Here is a 23,702-nt window from a genome sequence, read left to right on the forward strand (position 1 = left end):
CTCACTCAATGAAGGCGCGGGCGTCTGACGGGGGTTCGTTTCCTCGGAAACCGTGCTGGCTATGTCGTTTTTGTTCCTATTGCTCTCCCCACTCTGTTCGGATATCTCATGCTCTTTTGGTCATGTGGATGTGGAGTATATTGGTGGCAGTCCATGGCGGCAAATAGCATTTCTGATTTGGTGCTTGGCTTTTTCCCCCCTTCCTCTGATGCATCTGACTTGGGGCAGTTATTTCGATACACGTGTAATATATAGGTTTTTCTCTATCAATTGCCGCGTACGCAGGTGCTAGGAAGAGTTGAAAATTATTTGTAATTGGTATATTCTATCGCTTAGCTACTGCATATAAACGAGCAGTCATACATTAATATGCTGTACAGAATTGCCTTGGCATGGCGATCTAAAGCTAGGTGTTGTTTTATCTCAATTATATAAACGGTGCACAGACTGTAGCGCTGAGAGGTTCGTTTTCCAACCATGTTCTTTGCAACGATCTTGGTATATATACTCGTGCAGTGTTGTGATCCGTATCAGTCGGCCAAGGTCGCATAGTCCAGGGTGAGCATTAACCGAGTAGCAATCCATGGTGCAATCGCACACGCAACGAGTCAAAGAGTAGGAGGAGAGAGGGGTTCGGTCTTGATTCGAACCGAGTAGCAGTGGTCTGCCTGGGTATCGCGGCATGAGATTGAGCGGATTGAAGAACTCGTGGCTTCCTCGTTGCGAATGTCCCCCTTTCGGTACATGTACTATCATATATTAGGGGATAAGAGATCGTATTTGACACACTGTTCAACGCTTTCAATGCTACTCTGGAGCAGTCCACGTGCTTCGAGTCCAACCCATACACGGAGCATAGACAGGTCGCCTGATCGAACGGACTTCAGGGAAGTAGTGTTGGACCCAAGTTTTCGAAGAATGGGAAGAGAACTATAGAATCGAGTCAACCGGGGATCAAGGTGGTACAGCAAGAAGGCCGATTCTGGCAGCTAGGGACCAGAGGTTTATCTACCCACCTCTTGAAGAGATCTAGATTGGGGTCCAAGTTACGCCCAATCCCCTCAAGGAGAAGGCATGAGATGACGACATTGACGAAATCACCTTCGAGCCTAACATGATGCTTTCGGACCAAAGTCAACACCTCACTCAGCACGTCGCCGATCTTGACATTTCCCAATGCAAAGGTCCGTGACTTTACACTCAGAACTAAATGTTCCATCCCCAATGCAAAGTAATACGGATCGATAACCGCTTCTGGCTGGCGGCATCGTTCGACCATGAGCTCGCCTGCGCGGAATCCATCGAACTCCGCAATGGCGCGAAACAAGTCAATGAAGTTGAGCCGGTTGAGTTCATTCAGCTGGGTCACCAGTCCAGTATCGATAAAGATGAGCTGGGGCCGATAACCATCGGCGTTTAGGCCATCGAGCGTTTTTTGCCAGTCGCGCCGGTTATTGACGTGAGGGTGCAGCCGTGCGAGAACAGATTCCATCACATCGACCTCGGCTGCGGTCGGCGCATCCGATGCGCGAGACTTGTTGCCAAGCGACAAACCCAATTCACTTGGTCGATAAAAACGGACCATAATATTACCCGGGTGCAAGTCTGCGTGGACAAAATTATCAATTAGGAGCATGTGGAGGAATGCGTCCAGGCCCTCATTTGCAATCTCTTCCTGGTAAACGCCTCCGCCCATGTCAAGGAAGGTGGACAACGGGATACCCTGAGCGAACTCTTCCACGAGCACCTCACGGGTAGAGTAGTCAAGATATGGGTATGGAAACCAGGCGGTGGTTCGGGTCCTGAACTTCTCACGGAAATTGACTAGGTTTGTTGCCTCGATTCGGAGGTCCAATTGCAGCTTCATCATCTCCCCGAACTGATAAACTTCATCCGGCAGTGACAGCCAGTTCATAGTGGGGATCGCGTTGATCAGAGATGCAAAGAAGGACATGATCTTCAAGTCTCTATGAATCACATGTTCTACCCTAGGATGGAGCACCTTGATGGCTACATAAGATGACGGCACCCGCTGGGGAGAGCTCTTGACTAACGCCCCAACATTCTTTCGAACTTTGTCCCGTAGCCGGTACGAGTGAGTATCAAAGCTGTCGTTACTAGTTCCCATAAGATTGGGCTTCAGTTTCGCTTTGTAGACCTGCGCGATAGCACCTACCCCCAAGGGTTCTTCATGAAATTCCTCGAAGATGTCCTCGAAGGGCAGCCAGTTGAAGGCCTTCCTTATGGTCTTTTTAGTCTGTCGCAGCGAATGCGCGGGTGCGTTTGAATGGAGAAATGACAGGATCTCACATAGCTCCGGGGGGAAGATGTCGGTGCGCGAAGCCGCCCACTGCCCTAGCTGGTAGAGTATCGGGAGTCAGCGGGTTACAGAATAGCCCGATAGCAAGAATGAGGTTTACCTTGATGAATGCTGGACCTGCACGTTCCATGGATTTAACCAAAAAGTTATACCACCAGAGGGTCCCTGTACGTACCCTCTCATGGTCTTTCGATGGCCTCCCGAAGCATACAGACGGGGCCGCGAGTATAACAGGCAAGAAGATAATGACCAAATGAATGAATCGGAAGCCCGTAGCTACCGGATCGTAAATGTAATGGTATCCGAAAACAAACAGAGACTGAAAGAGCCTTTTCAGACCTCGCGCATCTTCCGCGATGGTCTTTTGCACCTCTTGGCGCGAGATTTCCAGCATTTGCATCTCCGCTGTTTTACCATTGTCTTCATCCCCGTCCACGGCCAGCTTTAGGAAAGCCGCTGGGGAAAGAGCGGCGATAAGAATCGTCCTTTTCGGTGGCCCCCTCTTTGGAGGCCTTCTCCCAGGGGGTTGTGTCCATGGTGGCGACCGGGAGAAGAAGCGCAGTCGAGGCTGCGGAGGAAGGCGGGACAGTAGCAGCAGCGGGCTCCTCCCACGGCTTAAACAGAAACGGCCCGAGAGGACGGCCGTCCTCATGATCTCATAAAGACACCGGCTCGACGGCGGGGATATCGGTCATCGAAAAGCGGAACTGAGACCTTGCGGGAACATAGTCGGGCTGGCGGAGGAGAGAGACGGCTGCGCATCCTTGAAGTTCGGAATGGAGTTGGAAAGTCGGCGTGGCGGGCGGCGAGCACGTGGTGCGACTGACGTCATCTCATCCATTTGTGTCCGGGTGTCTTCTACGTTGCATCTACAGAATACACGGTACTATTCGTTGGAAGCTCCCGGGGTTCTTCGCCCCTACGATCCATAATCATTCTAGCGACCATTTTTACCGCCCATGAGCAGAGACGCGGAGCTTCCATCGCCTTCCATCGACAAGAATGTAACAAGACATGACGCAGCTTCAAGCAATCGGCATCGGGTTGCCGTCCCGGAGTTGCCTCGAGATATGAATGAGCACCAGTTCCTGGATGGTGGCTTTCGAGGATTCGGGAAGCGTAACCGGCTGCAAGTAAGGATTAACGTCACCGATTGAAAAGGAGTCAGGAGGCATCGGCTGGCTTACATCATTCTTCAAGATTTCCTGCAGGAGAACGACGATGTTACCCCGATCTTTGTCCAACTGGGTTGCCTCTGTTTCATCGGTGGGCTCTGGAAATTCCACGTCCAACGTTTGTTCGATCAAGGGGAGAATTCCCATGTCTGGCAAGCATCTCGAAACAGCCGCGGAGCCCGCGTTGCTGGAGGCCATCAGGGCCAGTGCGAACCAACCTTCACTCCGGACAACGGGCCACTGTGACTGGGTAACCATAGCACCAACCGGGAGTGCGACATCCTCGTGCAAGTCGAAGACTCTTTCAAGAAGATCATTGGCAGCGAGATCCTGTTCGCGAGACTTTGGGACCAGAGTGCGGCATACGGAAGTAACGATGCGTCCAATCTCGGTTTTAATCGGGGTTGAATCTGTCTTCCGGAATAACTTAAGCAACAGCGACAGATACGTTCGTTTGGGAGTCAAGTCATCCCCTTCTTCGGGGAGTTCTTCGAGCAGACGAGAGATATTTTCAATTGTTGATATGATCACCTGTCGTGTGATACTGGTCGCGGCAAGCTGGACCTGTGGGACCGAATCGTATTGCCACAAGCGTGAGATCGAAGAAATTATGCCAGTCTCCCCGAAGATTAACCTGTTATCACCGGCGATCGCCAAGTTCTTCAGATAGCCCAGCGCGGAGTGCAAGACCGCGGCATTAGCGTCACTTCTGAGGATCGATATCAAATCTTGATGTATGTTGAAGTCTCGAACCATCTTTTCGCAGACTGCATCTGATCGGGCCAAGTTGCCCAGCATGACGCATGAGCATATTTGCAATTGGTCTTCACGTGAAGTCATCCAAGCCTTTAAAGTTTGAATAAGAGGGGATTCTATGGGGTAAAAGTCCGCAAATGAATCCGATGCGGATATCTCAGCGAGGACTTGATTTGTTTTCAAACATGCCTGGGTCAATGCTTGATCATCATCATTAGAATAATGGCCAGCCTTGAAGGACAGTGACTGGTTGAGCACCGCCAACACGTGAGTGACCATGCCATTGGAAATGCATATCTCTTGGAAATGCGCATTAGTCAAGAATGACACCAGACAGTTGGTGAGGCAGATGGACTGCGCGGGTGTAGACGTGATCTCCTTATTAAGAGCAAGCTCGACAACGAGCAAGATAGTCCCATCAGGGGAAGAGGTAATTCCTTTTTCTAGGCAGTCATTCAGTTAGAGCAGAAGTGCAACATGTAGATATCGGCCATACCTTGTTCTCCAATTAGCTCTATAAGCTCAAAAACGTAATCAACCAGAGCCTCGCGACCCTTAAGCGTGCCATCCTTGACCAGCTTAAGAAGGACATATAGTAACTTATTGGCACCCAATTGGGCCTGGGCGGGTGCTACATGGTGTCAGCGATATTGGCGGCTCGGAACGGACAGTATAGGGCTTGCGGTTACCATAATCAATGCATGTGTTATACAAGACCGGTATGACCACTTGGATGAGCTCCAGGTTACTTGAGTGTTGTACAATAGCAGAAGTGTAATTGGATTTCACTACCCTGTCTCTATTCTCGTCTACCACAATCAGCACCGGGGTTCTCCTCATAATTCGAGTAAATGATAGCACAACTCACTAGTGTCAGCACAGGAGTTGCCAATCAGCCTAAATGCATGAAGAAGAAGTTTGTCATCAACAGACGCCTTGGATGCTATAAGCTGGAGGAAGAAATCCAAGATTCCGGCTTGCCCGTATGCGACCCTCCATGGTGCTGCGACTCCGTTAAAAAATCCGATAAAGGCCAGTCATAGAGGTACCCAGCCAGGGGCGACTTACCGTTTCTGCTGCCGTTCGCCAAAGCCTCTGCGGCCGGTGCTAGATAGAGCGATTTGCATTCCCAGAGCGTGCGAAGAATACTCGGGATTGCCTCGAAACATTCAAGACCCCCATGCTCCTCTGCGCCCTTGAGGGAGCTCCGCAGAGAATCGAACAGGACTTTCTGTTCCTCAGAGGGTAATGATTGGGTCGCCGCGAACGTGAGTGCCGGCGACGGTGGAGCCAACTCGGACAGAATTTGAGTCAGGGAAGGGCATTCTATCCTTGCGAAGCTGCGAGGGCTTATTTGGTGATCGTTGCTGCCGTGGGTGTTCTCTTGAACACAGGCCACGTCACCGGAGGGGCTCATTTCTTGATATCCGCCCGCAGTCGATGCAGCAAGAACAAACCGAGGGAGGGATCCCAGATGGGCTGTATTATATGCACTGGTCTAGCTAGTAGTAGGTTCGGATTGAGGTGGGAGCGGTGGAAAAGCGGACCATGAGGTCGGGAAGCCGTACTTTACGGGGTTGAGGATGTATGTATGTATGTATGTATGTGTATATGTAGTATGTGGTGAAGGCTGGGAGAAGGAGCAATGAATGGTTCAACCGGTTTTTTGCTCCCGCAAACAGGTGCCGAGCAGAGCAGAGCACAGCAGTAGTAAGTAAGTAGCACTTTGGTGTCGAGAGTCGAGAGGGGAACAGGAACACCCGGCTGCTACCTAGGTAGATAGTAGGTAGGTAGGTACATACATAGGTACCTAGTACTTACTTACTACTGCAGGTATCTACAGAAATCCAAACTACCACCTGCACCTTATAGATATACACAATGCCAGGATCACCGGGTTGTACCCAGCATTTTGAACCCGAGGGCGTCTACTTTGCCGTCCACACTGAGGATGTACCTCAAGATACCTTACAGTACTCTCTCCGTACAGGTATGTAAGTGCTGTAAGTATTGGAACAGAGCACAGATGACTATTACGGTATGCGTCACGGCCATGAGCCGCACGGCGGGCTGGGCGGGCTGGGCGGGCTAGGCTGGCCGGAACACTATTCAGTAGAGGAGAGTACTGTGGATCAGTTGTCCTTTCAACAACCTCCCTTTCTCCTCGACATATCTCTCTATCAACTGCCTTCCTTGCCGCACGTTCATTACCCTCTGCCCGTTCACTTTCCTTTCCAATCCTTTGCCGTCCTGTCATTTCTGTTCCAATCCGGTCATATATTCATCATGACGCGTGCGCAGCAGACTCTCTCGGTCCTCCTGCTTGTCTCCTCGGTACGCCCGTACATACATACATACCCTTTGCTGCATCAATCCCGGCCGCTAATGAACATCCTTGGGACATTAGCTTTACCTGGTCCTCTACCTGGGTCTTGTTCCCCTGAATGAAACATTTCAGACTGAAGTTATTCCTGTTGTATGTCTTGCGTCCTGCTCTCCCCGCGGATAAACGGCGTCCGTCGCATTTGTTCACGCTTTCACCCCGCTGACCTTTGGACCCCCCTGGGACAGCTTCCGTTCTATGCCGTAATATGTTTCGGCTGCTACCTTCTCGGCCGTCTGGGTCTGGCGATCCTGACTTTCAACGACGTTCCGGAGGCGCATCGGGAGTTACAAAAGGAGATCGAGCAGGCCAAGGCCGAATTGCGCAAGGCAAATGTCGACGTTGACTAAGTAGCAGACCCGTCCTTTTCTTCGAACCTGACTGTTCGCGCAACGTGGGATACTGCGGGGATGATCTATCTCTCTTGCAATCTATGTTTACTCAAGCCCATATGCTTTCCCGTCCGTTTGCTTCCGTCAGGATGCTTAATTACATCGTGGTTACAACAGTCTAATAATCGATTTCCGCCTCATCACTGTACAGTGCTCTGCTGTCTAGGCCATGGCACACCACCCAACCCATTATCGGATTGTTGCGACTCTACGAATGCAAACTACCCAGTACTATGAGAATATATATATTTGCGTGTCATGAAAATACAGGATCCGACAGCGGGTTGTATACGCTATGCAAATAAGCAAGCAAGATGTCGCAGTGGCCCGGGTGTAACTGCCACTCTGGAGCTAAGTGTAGCTCAAGCCTAGGAACAATTGGTTGAAATGGTAGCAAAAAGTTTGTCATCATAGTAGCGAATTGCTTTTTGTTCTATGAAACTATCAGAAACACCATCGGAAGTAGTTTTAAATACCCAAAATGTCTCCTCCGCAGCTCGGAGGAATGGGGACAGAAGCAATATATGTGCAAATATAGAGCCGGTGCCTATGCATGCCCAACAGAAGCAATTTTCTGGACTGGCAAAAGGGAGGGAATGAGCTAGGGCTAAGCAGTTTGACCGAGTACTCCGTAGTAGATGCTCAGACGATGGTGTTCTGTTGAGCCAACCGGTCGTGCTCGTCGATGTCCCTGCAAGAAAACCAGTTAGCAAAGCCATATCTATTGCTGGTCATTTATAGCACTTAGTGAGGTTACATACATAGCCTCCCACGGGTAGCAAATCCAAACATCGTCGGTTGTAACGGACGCATGGTAGCGATTCGACTCCATCATGTCTGCCGGCAGGATGCCCTTCTTGTCCTTGTTCTTGTTCTGCAGAAGAAACAAATGTAAGTTGTTTGTAACAAGTGGTGCAAGCAACGCAAGGAGGCGCATAAGCGCCGGAGACATACGTGAAGCACAAAAACAAAGAAATTCGTCGTCTCGCCCTCCCGTCCGAGCTGTTTCTGTGCCAACTCAACATCCTTCTGAAGCTCGCGCACTGCGTACTCGAGGGTCGTCCGTGTGTCATCAACTTCGTCAACAATGAGGATGTTCTTTCCGATGAGGTTTGCCATCTCCAGGGAGCTCAGGTCCAGCCATTGTGTGCGAGTGACCTTGGTTCCGGGAACCTCCTCCGGGTCGCCGCGGCCCAGATTTTCATACAGCGACAGACCGATGGCCTGGATCGGGATATTGGGGTCGCCCGGGCGCTTCAGGAACGAGCTGTCAAAAGGAATGGAGTCAAAATCGAGTTTCGCCTCATCATCATATTTCTCCAACGAACCGAAGAATACGAGCAGGAATATAACCTCCACCACCAATGGCAATCATGAGATTAGGGTGGAAGTTGTTCAGAATCTCGTCCGCGGAGGTCTGACATAGTTTGTGGACCTTTCAAAGCGATCAAATCAACTGTTAGCGGATGGCTCTTGACTGACGGACGGCTGAGACGCGACGTCGCATACCTGGTTGTAGGTGACATAAAGCTTCTGGGGCATGTTGGCTGGGAGTAGGCAAGGCTGCAAGGATAGATAGAGGGGGTGGTGTATGTATGACAAGCAGGATCCAGAACGGTTCAAAGACTTTGTATGGGTACTACTATTGGAGGAGGGGGTGAGGAAATCTGCGAAGATGATATTTGTATCACGCAGTCAAAATCATCGATTATATGAGGGGTAATCATAGGTCTGAAAATTATGAGCCAATTTTTTTTCCCTTTCCCTTTTTTCATTTTCACAATTTAAATTTTTTTTTTTCGTTTTCCCATTTGACTACCTAAGAAACAGCTGCGTCACAGCCTGAACACATCCACCTGTAACTGAAAGGATAAGGTTCCCTGACAAGTGCCTTTGCCCGCGGGCTGCCACACGACCGATCAAGTCATGGATGTGGCCAAATTCAGTATGCGGAGATGATCTGGCAGCCAATCAGGCTGCAAATCTGTCGGCTAAGTCCCGCGCCATGCTCTTTTCGGCTTGGTCGGCTATTGCCATCAGTAAGATGAACTGCCTTGGGGCCTGAGGCGGGCACGGAGAACGGAGTTCTCCGTCGAGGGGCGCTGCTCAGCTTTTGGCCGACTCGGCCCGAACATCCCCAGTACTACCACTAGGTATTCCGTACTATTACTCCATTAATACTACTTACTCTACCACTACCCCTTACCTAGTGCTGCCTACTTACTCGAGCATCTATCAGTAGGAGTACGCCGTGGTATCTACCCATCCATATTGCATGAAGAGGCAGGACTCCGTGCTGTATAGTAGCGTAGGGACACCTACGGAAGGCGGCGCATGAGCAGTTCCTGGACGTGTATACGGTAGTCATCTGTTTACTAGCAGTGCCTTGATGGTGAGATATCTGCCCATACCGTGCATGATCGGAATTTTCTTTTCCTTAGATTTCCCTATTGCCGGTACACCAAGTCTCTACTTCTACTGTTCCATGTCCTGATCGATTCTCATTCCGTAGTACAGTAAACGCAGTCCCGACAGAAGCTGTTATGAACGGTATATATAACCCAATAACTCCAGCTCGGAAAATGCACGGCGATGAAATAAATTTCGTCTAGACCTATGTACAATCAAAAACACGTTAAACATCCTCAATGGGGGTGTTTCCGCCTGTCGAGTCAGCTTTGATTTGATTTATCTCAAAGCCACCCTCGTCTTTATCTTCTCCCTTCTGGGGCCAAAGAATTTGGCGCAACACGATGGCACGGATCATCATGTAGAAGACAAATATATACATTAGTATAAGGGGAAATACCATGACACATCCGACTATGGATATCGCTTTGCAGGAGAAGGCCTTCCCAATAGCAAAAGTGGCGGTTATCAGTGCAGTGTTGGGGAACACAAACGAAAACCATGCCATCGAGAAGACCATTCGACCGGGCCCGATTGCAGACCAATGGGCAAAGCTTGCTATAAAAAAAAAGAAGATTGCCAGCCTAGAAATCAATCAGCTTACGGCTACCGGATATCGTGAGATGTCTGAAGGCACTGTGTACATACCCCCACAGCCATAAGCACGCAAAATCCGCAACAACTTTCACGATGTCTGCTGCCAAGGCACCATTGCCCAGGAAATCATCCGGGAAGCTTCTTTTCGCATGGGCTGCCATGTTGACAATCCCTGATACTGTAAAGGCACTGGGACCAACTGAGACAAACATACCCGGCCGAACATTCTCTCGGGGGAGTTTTTGCGACATCAGCCTGTAGATGAACGCCGAGTAAACCATTAACGAGACCAGGAAGCCAACCCCTTGTATGGTGACCCCACCGATGATAATACGCAAAGAACGGGCCGGTTCAAGCTTGGCACTCAGGATCCCAGCATGTGGGCCTATTATCAGCATAGGGTACGCCGGGAAGATCCATATAGGCGTCATCTGGGCAATGGTAAATGTCTGTGTTGACCACCTGCCATAAAATTAGCTTCCAAAAGGATGATGCTTGGGATACGCTGGGGCTGGCGAGGTCGTGTGCACTGACAAAATGAGATAAATAGCGGCCGAAGAAATGACTGCAAGGGCCGCGTCAATCCAAAACAAAATCCCCACAGCATATGTGAGCCAGGGCCCAGCATGGTCGGGTCCATATTGCGAGATATTGATCAATATCGTCCCAAAAGAGACCAACGATGCAGGTACAAAAAGTGACTCGGTCGGGTGCAAGAAGGATGCTTTGAAAGTGTAGGGGTAAAAGTGGAACCGTGCAATCAAAAGACACCATATGAGGATGTAAAGAACTAAATTGAACAGGAAAAAAATGATACCAATGGTTTCCAAGCCACGAAACTTGTAAGGAACTATATATTGCTAAGTGTCATTAGACATTTCGGCGGGGAGGGGTCATGGCTCACTGACCGAAATATAGTACATTGGCTATTCCACCAGTTGCCATTGTCAAGGTGAAGAAGGCCCAGGTAAAGTGACGAATCCGCTTTTTCCAGCCAAGACCACTGCCCCAGACCTTAACTTGAGGAAGATTCGAGTCATCTTCTTCTCCCTCAATCCCATTCCCTTCGGACTTGCGATAAGAGGAGAGGTGCAACGATTCCAAGGCCGACGTGTGGACCTGGCGAACCCTAGTCGCTGTTGGTTGAAATAAAGAAACCCCGCTGTTGTTCTCTGCAAGGTGGTTTGCTGTATCTTCGATGGTTGGAGTGCGATAGCCATCTTCCCCAGGACTTCTCATGTGCCTGGGAAACGAAACCTCCCGATTCATTGCCATATTCCTTGAAACTGCAGTGCAGTCATATTTGTGTCTCTTTAGGGGGGAGGGGAAAGATCCAACTATAAAGGGGCCTATGGGCTGGGGGAGTCTCATATAACTCTCTTTTCCTCTCTCTCTCTCTCTCTCTCTCTCTCTCTCTTTCTCTCTCTCTCTTTCTCTCTCTCTCTTTCTCTCTCTCTCTGTGTGTGTGGGTGGGTGGAAGGGCGGTAAAGAAGGGGAGGAGGGGGGAGGGGGGTTGAGGGGCGAAGAGGGGCCCGTATCCGGGTTCAGTTCAGGAATTGATCTTTATCAGAAGAAGGGCAATGATGTGTAAATAAATGACCCAGAATAGATAAATGTACGCATTGATCCCGTGCACCATTAACGGATAAGGTAGGGCTGATTGATGTACTGGTAAGTAGTTGTATACAATGTGCATAGGTACAGCGTAGAGAAGGGAAAGGATGCCAAGGCACTTCGTACTGTGTGGGGTAGAGGAGGAGGTAAAAAGATGGAGAAAAGCCTCCAAGGGCAAACCGTCAACAGTAGTAAATAGTCAGGTACTGCCGGGCTAGGCGGTGAGAAGGAGGGGGGGGGATCCTTCCGGAACAAGTAGTTGCCACTTATGATTGCTATAATATAGATAGATAATCTTATCTGAAGATCTTCTATCTAGTTAGTTAAATTAATTATTATTTATTAATATTTTACTATTTGCAAATAGCTTTATTAAATATTTTTTATTATATAATAAAAACTGCTCGCCTGTAGTATATTATAATAAACTAGTTATTATTATAATTAATAAATATAATAATTAAGATCTAATAAACTGCAGAATAAGAATAATTATTATTTCTTATATTTTTATATTCTCTTATTTTTATATTTTTTTATTTTTTTATATTTATTTTATCTACTTATCTCTTCTATATATACTTTATTAAAAGTAGATATTATTTTAATCTTAATAAAAAAATAATTTATTATCTAGTCTTTAATAATTAAAAATAGAAAAAAGATTTTAATTAATTATAGTTAATTAATTAATTATAATTAAATAAAACTAATTAATTATAAATAAATAATCAGATATAAAAAATTATAATATTATATATAAATAATCAGCTGATATTTATCAGTAAGCCGGGCAAAAATATTAGATTATTTATAAATTAATATTATTATATATAATATAAAACTTCTAATTTTAAAAATAATAAATTAAATAAAACTAAGATTATAATAATAATATTAGACTTACAGAGCAAAGCTCTTTAATTTATAAATATATTATCTTAAATTAATTAACTAAATTATAATATATTAAGAACTTAGTTATTAATTAGATTTTCTTTAAGAAAATCAACTGATAGAGTTTAAATAGTAATAAATAAAATAATTAATCTATAATAAAAAAATTAAACAGTTAATAAATATATTAATAAAATAAAAAATATTAGTTATATAATATTTATTAATTTAGAATAGCTTCAGAAATCTCTGATTATATAATTTATAAAAAAATTAATTAATAAAACTGTTTATATTATATTATTAATATATATAAAAACTCAGGCACAGAGAGTAACTGCTGTGACTGTTATAGTCCCGGCTAATAATATTATTAATAATAATATAAAAACTAAGATTACTCTGCAGTAAGCTATCAAGATTTTATAAATAATAAAAAATAATATAAATAAAATTAAGATTATTTTAAACTTATAAATAAATAATAAAACTATAATAAAATTATAAAGATTTAAAATTATTTTATTATTAATAGATTTATAAAAAGACTAAAAAATTTAAAAATTATTAATAAATCTTAATCTCAGTCTTAGTCTTATATTTAATAAGATTAATTATAATTTTATTAGTCTTTTAATAATATAAATAATTAAATCTATTATTATTATAAAAAGTAAGAATATATTATTTTAATATATATAAATCTATCTTTATTATTAAAAAATTAAAATTAAGTACAGTAAGAGAATAGAGCTAGAATTAATTAAATAAAATAAATAAAAAAAATAAAAAAATAGTATTTAATTTTAAGAATATTTTTAAATATAAAAAATAATAATAATTTATTAAGATAATTATTAAATAAAAGAACAGAATTATAATTTAAGTCTATATTATTAGATAAAAAGCTTTAATTTATATCTTAATTAATAAATAATCTGAATATTAGCTATATTAATCTAAATAATAATATAATTAAAAGATAAATTATAAGTAAAAGTTATACTATTATAGATTTTTATATAATTAATTTAAAAATTAAGATCTGGCAAGAATATTAGTTTAATATATTAAAATAATTATAAAAAGTATATATAATAACAGAAAAAAAAAGATAATAAAAAAATTTAATAATAATAAATTAAAAAAGATTATATTAATTACTTCAGAATTATCTAGAGTGGCTTAACCTGATCATTATACCTTAACCTTAATCTGGCCATAATCTGATAATCAGATTAAGATATAAAAACTTTTTAACTATATAGTTAAGATCAGATTAAGATATAATTATTATTATAATTATTTATATCTGCTGATCAGAAAGATCAGATATAGCAGATAGATTAATAATTATAGATTAATTTATAATATATATATACTTCTTATATATATAATATATAAAATATAATATATATTTAATTATAATATAGATATAATAATATTCTTATTTCTTTAGATATAATCTATTACTTAATCTGCTTAATTAGTTATTTTAGACTTTTAAAAAATATACTATACTCTGAAAAAGACTTTTATAAAATCTAGTATAAAAAAATAAAAAAAAATACAGAATATTTATTCTTTATATTATTCAGGATAATAATTATAATAATATAAAAATTATAAAAATCAGGTCTTTATCTCTATCTAAATATATATAATAATTAAAGACTTAGATAAAACTAATTCTTCTAATTCTAATAATAATCTATTTTTTAAATTATCTTTAAGATTATCTATATTCTTATTTTTATTAATATAGAAGATAGTAATTATCTTATTTTTTTTTTATTTTTTAGATATAAAAATAATTAAATCTGAATTAAGATTATTAAATATATTCTAATATTTCTTACTTATAATAAAATAATTAATATATATTTAAAGTATAACTACTTTAATTATATTAAAATTAAAACAGCTCTAATAATAATAGTAGATATTTTAAAAACTATTAAAAAGATATTTAATATTAATATTATTAATTATAATTAAAAAAAATCTTTAATTATTTAATAAAAAATAGAAAACTAATCACAGCAGAATTTTTAATAAATAAAAATATTAATATATTTTATAATATCTGAAATTATATTAGTTTAATTAAAAATATCTTAAGAAGCTATATATCTTTAATATTTAAATATATCTTAAGTTTTTTATATATCTTAACTGCGGATAAGAATCTCTGATATTTAGAGATATTATAAAAAATCTTATTTAGATTTAATAATAATTTAGAGATTATTAATAATATATTAATTACTAGATTTTAACTAGAATAGAAAGAGAATATCTTTTTAAAAATAATTTAATATTTATAATATTAGTTAATATTTTTATTTAGTTATATATTTTTTTTAAATTTTTTAAGCTTTAATATTAAATCTAGAATAATTATAATTATATAGATATAATCTTTTATTTAATAAATATAATAATAATATTTTCAGAGCTTTTAATATATATTATATAAGCTTTTAAAAATCTTTTTTTTTTAGAATATTTACTTTTTTTTAATTTATTAATTAAATAATTTAGATAATTAAAAAGATTATTATAAATATTATAGATTTTATAAATAGTAGATTTATTATTCTTAGAGAGATAAAAATAAAAAAAAAAAAAGAGATATAAAAGCTTAAGAAGATATTTTATTTATTTTTATTTTATTATAATAAAATAAAGATAATTAATATTATTATATTTATAATATTAAATAAAACTTTTAATTACTTAACAGAGTTTAAGTATTTAATAAATTATAAAATAGATTAAGTTTTAGTAGATTTTATAATTAAAAAAAAAATAATAGACTGAGTCAGATTTAAGTTATTAAATAAATAAAAATTTTTTATAATATTAAGAGTTTATATTTATAAATTATATAATTTTTTAAATCTATAATTAAAAATTAATATAATAAACTAGCTAATAAAAAACTTCTAAAAACTTTTTATAAAAAAAGATTCTATATTAATTTTTTATAGATAATTTCTAGAATATATTTTTTTAAAAATTTTTAAAATATTAAAAAAGACTTTAAGACTTTTATTATTATTTTTTTATATATATTTAATAATATTATTTAAAATCTTAATCCAAAGTTTCCGCAGGAGAATATTAATCACAAGCTAAATTATATAAATAAAACAGAGAATATAATACTAGCTTTAAATAATCTTTAAAAAATTAAAGTTAATTAGAGTATTATAAAATTAAATACTCTGACTAAGTTAAGTTCAGAGTTTAGCTAAGATTATATTAAATATTATATTATTATTATTAGTATTATCAGTTATTATATCTAATAATTAATAGATAAGATTATATTTATATAAAACTGATAAAATAATTATAGCTAGATTTTTATTAATATAAAATTTAGATATTAATTAGAAATCTAGTAAAATCTTATAATAATCTATATCTTTTATTAAGAAATATTTAATTAAATTAAGAAATATTTTTTAATTAAAACTAATTCAGTAGTCTACTATAATTAATATTTATTTAATATTTAGAAATTTTAATAATAATTATATATATATCTCTTTAAATAATTTTATAAAATATTCTTTAATTTATATTTAATTAAAAAAATTTAATTTTTAACAGAGAAATAAAGCAGTAAGATTAATTATTTATTTAAATTAAATATATTTAATAGTTTAGAACAGTAGATAATAGATAATTATAAAATATAGAATTTAATTCTAAAAATCTTATTTATTATAAATTATAAAAATCTAGAGAAAGATAATAATTAGAAAAGATTTATTTTAAAAAAATAAATAAATATCTATAATAGCTTTTTACTTAGTATCTGACTAATTATTTACTTAGATATAATTAATAATAATTTTTTTTTATAATTCTTGCGAAAATAATAACTTATAAAACTAATTTTTAAGTTTTTAATTCCCAGATATTATAAGATATAAAAATATATAATATAATAAATATAAGAAATTTTATTAGAAAATAATATATTTTTTTAAAAATTATTTTATATTATTAATAATTTTTTCTGACTAAAGTAAAATAGTGATTTTTTAATTTATATATAATTTTTAAAAAAAATTATCTTCTATTATTAATTCTAAAAAATAAAGAGCTTTTTTTAAAAAGCTGAATATAGAATAATCTTTTAATTTTTTATAATATATATAATCTTAAGATTTAGAAAAAAAAAAAATCTGACTTAAGAAGCTTATCTTAGTTTAAATATTATTATAATTTATAAAAATCTAAGAAACAGAAAAAAAAGACTTGATAATATTTTTTAAAAATAAATTAAATAATTAAAATTAATTTATAATTCTAAAGCTATTTTATAAATAATAAATATAAAAAAATAAAAGCAGAAAACTCTATTTAATAAATATTAGATTAAAATAAAAGCTTAATATAATAACAGAATAGGATTTAATCTCTGATTATAAATTTAATAATAGATTTAATAAACAGAAATTTATATCTAAAGTTTAGAGTTATAAAATAATCTCTTTTCTTAAATAAAACTGCTTAAAATATAATAGACTAGAATAAAAAATAGATATTTATAAAAAAGATTTATAAAAAACTTTTATAGAATCTTTTATAAAAACTATAATATTATAATATAGATCTAATATATTTTATCTAGATATTCTATTTATCTGTTCTATCTATTTAATTTATTTAATTTATTTAATCTATTTAATCTATTTAATCTGCTCTATTCTAATAATTTAATTATTTATAATCTTCTTAACTATCTGTCTGTTTTTAATTTTATTAATAACTCTTTGAGTTATATTTTATTTATAAATCTAAGAATAATCTGATCCAGAAGAAATAATAAAATAAAAATAATATATTTATTCTTAGTATTCTAATTAGTAATTAATATATAATTTTTCTAGTATTTTATAATATAATTAAAATATACAGCTAAAACAGAATAGTAATTATATATTTTTATATATATTTTTTATTATAAAAATAATAATTTTATAAAAAGCTGAATTTTATTAATATAACTAGAATTTTCTTATTATTTCTAATAAATAATAATAAAGAAGATATTAATTTCTTTTTTAATTATATTTTTTTAATTTAAAAAGCTTCTTTTTATATATTTTTAGATAATAATAAAAATAGCCAGATTAATAACTATTTAATCTAAATATATCTTAATTATATTAAAGCTTAAAAAGATATAGCAGATAGATCTTAGTACTAAAAATAATTAAAATAATTAATTACCCGATTTTTAGCTATACTATAATCAAATATAAAAATTTTCTTAATCTGATTATAACCTGGCGGTTAGATATAAAAATTCTAATTAATCTGACCTGACCTGGCTGTTAGCCACTCTAGAATTATCTGCTAGATTAATTATTATTATAATAAATATTAAATTCTTTAAATAGAAATAGACAGCAAAAAAATAGATTAATAAATTAAATAAAAAAGACTTAAATCTCTATAAAATCTTTAATAATATTATAATTAAAATATTACTAGTTTAGTTACTTAATATTACTTTAATTATTTATATTAAGATTAATAAACTTATAAAGCTTCAGATTAAAAAAAGCAGTACTATTAAGTTAAATAATAAATAAAAAAAAAAGAAGTTTATTAAATATATAAGATTAATTTATATTAAGAAATTAATATATACAGCTAATCTTAAGTATTATAATAATTATATATAATCAGCTTAACTAAAGAAGATTATCTTATTTTTTATATATATTAATCTATAGATTATAATAATTAATTAGTAATTATAGATATTATCAGTCTATTATATTTTAATTAATAATAATTTAAAATATAATCTAGTTTCTTATTATATAATCAGGGCCCTGAAGATTAAAATTATCTTAATAAAAATAATTAATAAAATAGCTGCGAAATAAATATTAACTTTTAATTTATTAATATAAATAATAATAATTATTTATAAAATAATATATATTATAGCTATTCTGATAATTAATAATATTTTAATTAACATAAAGAGTATTTATATAAATAAGACTTATATCTTATAGATTAATAAGAATAAATAAATAATAATATTATAATTAATTATTTTTAATAATTAAGATATTATAGAAGAATAATTATAGTTAATAAAAATTACTTTATTTTTATAAATTAAACTTAAGAAAAATACTATATAAGAGCAGCTTCTAAAGATAATTAATAAGATCTAAAATTAAATATTAGATAAGAAAAAATATAAAGCAGATTTTAATTTATTAAATTAAAATAATTTAATAAAAGTCTGAGACTGCTGAATAAAGATTTTAATTTAAAAAAAAAAATATATATATATTAATTATAATAATTAAGCCAGCTATATAATTATTTTATATATTAAAAAAAATTTATTAAAAAAGAAAATAAGAAAGTATAATAATATAAAATATTTTATAATAAATTAATTAAGTAACTATTAAAAATATATATTAACTAAAATAAGAAAGATATATATATAAATATATAATAATATAAAGTTATTAAATAAATTAATTATAGAAAAAGATAAATATTAAGAACTAGTATTATTATTACTCTTTATTTAAAAAGATTTATTTATATTAAATATATATAATATATTAATAATATAGTTTATTAAATATAAAATTCTGACTTTTTCTAAAATTATTTTAAAATAAGTAAAATTAATATTATATATATAGAAAAAAATTAATTAATAATTAAAAAATCTATCTCTAATATTAATTATTAATATTATTATAAATTATATATTATTTTAATTAGTAAAAACAAAGTTCTTATTAAAGCCGAGTAATAATCTATTATAATTTTTAGAAAAGCTATAGATAATTTATTAATATATATAATTAAAAATAACTATTATTAAAATAAACTATCTAATATAAAAAATTAAGTTTATATTAAATTAATTATTAAATCTATAATAAAAAATATTTAGTAAAGCTAATATTATAAATAGTTATTAAACTATATTCTTAGTACTAAAGTATATTTATAAGATTATATTTAATATTATTATAAATTAATTTTATTATTTATATATAAGACAGGGCCTGACAGAAACTTCTGATATATATTATTAATTAAAGAATTTTATTATAAGAGATATCTCTAAATCCTAAGAGAAATCAGTCTTAATATAATTATTTATTATTATCTTTAAGTATTTTATAGACAATAATTAGTTAGGCACTGAGATTATTAAGAATATAATTAATTTTATATATTTTAAATATTTTTCTTAACTTATATAATTAAGATTAATATTAAATTTTATAAAAATAAAGTTTTTTATATTAACTATACAGATTTTTAAATATTAATATATATAATCAGAAACACAGCTATTAATAATTAAATTAGAAGCTATAAAAAATTAATTTATATCTATAGATAAAAAAACTCTTATAAGATTCTTATATATAATATTATTCTTAAAAATTTATATACCCAAACACGCCGACTTAATAAAAATTATAAAAAATATATTAAAATATAAAGAAAAGAGTATTACTAAATATTTAATTAATTTTAATTAGAATATAAAATAACAGCAAGTATTTAATATAATTAAGTAATATATTAAAATAATATAATTATTTAAAGATAACAGCAGAAAATAATATTATCTTAATATAAATATATCTAACTACAGACTAAGAGATATACTATTTTAAATTAATAATATATTAATTAGAATAAGAGTCTTATAATATATATTAAAATAAGAATATTTAATTATATATATATTTTTTATTCTATTATCTGCGGAATAATAATATTATATTATAAAAAAAAAGATTCTTATAATTATTAGATATCTCGAAGAGACAAGATAGCTAGTAAAAAGATTATATTATTTTATAATTATTTATATAAACTATTTTATAATATAGTTAGTTTTTACTGAAATATTAGATATAATAAATAAAATTATATACTAATATTATTAACTATAAAAATATAATATTAATATTATATATATTTCTGGCCGCTTGTAGATAGTAACTAATAAATTATTATAAATATTATATTAAAAGATTTATAAGAAATAATCAGAATTTATCTTCTTTATTTTTATTATAAAAATACAGAAGTAAACTAAGCAAGATAATATATAATTAAAAAAAATTAATTATTAAAAATTATTTAAATAATATAGTCAGATTATTAAATAACTATTAAGTAATATAATTAATAAAAACTTTGTAAAATAATTTAGATTTATTAATCTTAAGAAAAAAATATATTTAATTTATAAAAAAAAAATATAGAAATAGATTCAGTATATACTATTATATAAATTATTATCTATTTTATATAAATTATATAATTATTATAATTATTTTATAGTTAGAATTATTCTAGATTAAGTTATTAGCTGCTATTACTAATCAAGATAATATAATATTATATAAGAATATTATATCTTATATAATAAATATCAGTTAGCAGGATCAAAGATATTATATAATATATTATATTTAATAATTATACTTAGACTAATAAAGTTATAAATAATAAACTATATCAGACTAATTATTCTAATATTAGTTATAAATAATTAATATATTCTTATCGCAGCTGACTACTTTAATAAATATATAATTATAAAGATATTATTAGAGACTATAGCTTAGTAATTATTTAATTTTATTAAATAGAATATTATTAAAATATTTAAATAATTAGTTAGATTTTATATAAATAATAGAAGTTATTTTATTAAGACTAATTTTTATAATATAATTAAATATAAAAGAGTCAAGTATATAACAGCAGTAGTAATAATATTATAATTAATAAATTTTATAAAATAGATTATATAAATAATAATTAATTTACTATAGATAATAGTTCTAAAAAATAAAATTAGTATATTCTAGTAAAATAAGTTTCTTAATATAATAATATAATTAATTAATATAAAAGAGATATAATTAATTAGATTTATATTAATAAAGATTCTTCTAGAATATAAATTAAAATATTTAGATTTAATATTATTATAAGAACAGACTATATAAAATATTATTTATAAATAATAAAATAATCTTACAGATAATAATAATTAGTTAGTAATAATATAAATAATAAGATATAAATAATTAAATAAAGTAAGAGAGATCTTATAATAATATTATAAATAATAAGATATATCAGACTCTTTAAAAAAGATAATTATAGATAATCTAATACTTCTATAAAAAACTATAATTAATAAAAATAAAAAAAAAAATTAGAATTTTATTAGACAGGGCTATTCTTAATTAAAAAAATATTAAATTATTAATAATTTATTATTCTTAAAAATATTTTAATATAATTTAATATTAGAAAATATTATATTAATTATTTAAAGCTGTTTTATATAAAATTTTCTAATATTATAAAAAAAGCACAAGATCTTACAGCTAGAAAAAAATAATAATAATAAAAAATCTTATTCTATTAAAAAGAAAATTAATAAAAGAGAGATATAGCAACTATTAAAAAATTATTTTTAAAAAAATAAATATTAATAATAACTATTTATTAATTAGTATTTATTTATTTAATTATTTAATAACTATTTTTAATATATCTTATTTTTATTTTATATATTATTTTATCTTATTTTATTTTTTTATCTTACTTCTTATTCTTTATTTCTTACTTATTTTTCTTATTTTTTATTATTTTATATTATATTTCTTACTTTCTTTTTTACATATTTTATTATAGAAATCTATCTTTTCTTTTTATTAATAATATAGTAATTATAATCTTTGAATTATAAAAAGATAACTAGTATAAATATATCTTAAATATCTTCTCTAAAAGATTTAAGAATTTAGATAATAAAAAATATTATTTTATTTTATTAGATACTAATTCAGTTAATCTGATATTAATTAATTTAAAATTTAAAATAAAACTTAAGAAAAAAATAATATTATATTTATAATTATAGCTCTAAAAGAATATAATAAAATATTATTATTTAAAAATATAAATTTAGTTATTAAACTAACTTATAAAATAATAATTAAAAAGAATATAATTCTTATTAATAATAAACTTTCGCGGATTATTAACTTACTAATTAAATATAAAAAATTATATTATAATTATTTTATTAAGACTAAAAAGCTTTAAATTCACTACTATTATATTATTTTTATTAAAAATATAAAAAAAGATTTTAAGTTTTCTGTTTTCTTTTAAAATAAAATATTCTAATATAAATTATTAAAAATTATAATATTAATATTAGTTATATTCTAATATATTTATTAATAAAAACCGCGACCACAAGCAGAAGCAGAAGATTTATAAAAATAATTATATTTATAAAAAAAAATTTATAAAATTAAAGATCTATAAACTTAATAAAATCGATTATAAATAAATAATATTTACTATTTTTTAAAATTAAATTATTATAAACTTACTTAATTCTATAGCTAATAAATAAATTATTATAAATAATAAAATAATTAAACTTCAGACTCTAAAAAAAGTAGTTATTTATAAAAAAATAATTAAATAAAAAATTAAAATAAAATATATAAATAATTATTATAAAAAGATTTAGAATCTTATAGCTTAAGTTAATATTCTTAAGATTTAAATTAAAATTAAAAATTATAATCTTAATATTTAGTAAATAAATTATAAAAAACAGATTAGATTAATAAATAAGCAGTATAATAAATATATATAATTATTATAAAATAAATATTAAGCAGCTTTATAATAATTTATTAAATATTAATTTAAAAATAAATTAAAATTTAACTTTATACTTTACTCTGAATATTTATCTTATAATAATATTATAAAATTAATTAAAAAGAATTATAAAGAATATATTTATAAAATTATAAATAAATATATAGATCAGATAATTAAAATATATAATAATTATATAAAAAAATTTAATTATTTATAAATAAATTATTATAAGAAGATTACTAAGCAGGCAGATAAGTATATTAGATAATTAAAATAAATAAAAAAAAATATAATTAATTAATAAATATTTATTTAGATTAATTAAGAGCTGTTACTAATAATATCAGAATTATTATTAATAAAATTATAAAGATATATTTATTATTTATAATATTAATAACTTTATCAAATAAATC

General features: G+C 30.9%; 4 protein-coding genes across 4 annotated transcripts; 1 reads left to right on the plus strand and 3 right to left on the minus strand.

Annotated features, from left to right (window-relative positions):
• Positions 1-565: 565 nt before the first annotated feature.
• On the minus strand, positions 566-6,072 carry BO70DRAFT_390962 (ABC1 kinase family protein; the record flags this gene model as incomplete). The annotated part of the gene is made up of 9 exons (XM_025546201.1): positions 5,320-6,072; positions 5,120-5,254; positions 4,941-5,060; positions 4,748-4,882; positions 3,508-4,451; positions 2,421-2,762; positions 1,017-2,359; positions 790-930; positions 566-749 (listed from the first exon to the last, which is right to left on the minus strand). Exons 1-9 carry the CDS (start codon positions 5,666-5,668, stop codon positions 566-568), a joined length of 3,693 nt encoding a protein of 1,230 aa, XP_025394333.1. The 5' UTR covers positions 5,669-6,072.
• Positions 6,073-6,537: 465 nt separating this feature from the next.
• On the plus strand, positions 6,538-7,456 carry BO70DRAFT_346809 (dolichol-phosphate mannosyltransferase subunit 3; the record flags this gene model as incomplete). The annotated part of the gene is made up of 3 exons (XM_025541561.1): positions 6,538-6,585; positions 6,659-6,727; positions 6,823-7,456. The coding sequence occupies 3 exons, from the start codon at positions 6,538-6,540 to the stop codon at positions 6,982-6,984; spliced, it is 279 nt and encodes a 92-aa protein (XP_025394334.1). The 3' UTR covers positions 6,985-7,456.
• On the minus strand, positions 7,267-8,762 carry BO70DRAFT_366892 (xanthine phosphoribosyltransferase). The gene is made up of 5 exons (XM_025544456.1): positions 8,536-8,762; positions 8,355-8,461; positions 7,981-8,293; positions 7,788-7,900; positions 7,267-7,717 (listed from the first exon to the last, which is right to left on the minus strand). The coding sequence occupies exons 1-5, from the start codon at positions 8,566-8,568 to the stop codon at positions 7,669-7,671; spliced, it is 615 nt and encodes a 204-aa protein (XP_025394335.1). The 5' UTR covers positions 8,569-8,762; the 3' UTR covers positions 7,267-7,668.
• An 899-nt stretch (positions 8,763-9,661) lies between these two features.
• Positions 9,662-11,307, minus strand: BO70DRAFT_302749 (putative C4-dicarboxylate transporter/malic acid transport protein; the record flags this gene model as incomplete). The annotated part of the gene is made up of 4 exons (XM_025539763.1): positions 9,662-10,019; positions 10,084-10,494; positions 10,567-10,882; positions 10,941-11,307. The coding sequence occupies 4 exons, from the start codon at positions 11,305-11,307 to the stop codon at positions 9,662-9,664; spliced, it is 1,452 nt and encodes a 483-aa protein (XP_025394336.1).
• Positions 11,308-23,702: the final 12,395 nt, after the last annotated feature.

Source organism: Aspergillus heteromorphus (assembly GCF_003184545.1).
Source record: "Aspergillus heteromorphus CBS 117.55 chromosome Unknown BO70scaffold_56, whole genome shotgun sequence".
Classification (NCBI taxonomy): Eukaryota; Fungi; Ascomycota; class Eurotiomycetes; order Eurotiales; family Aspergillaceae; genus Aspergillus; species Aspergillus heteromorphus.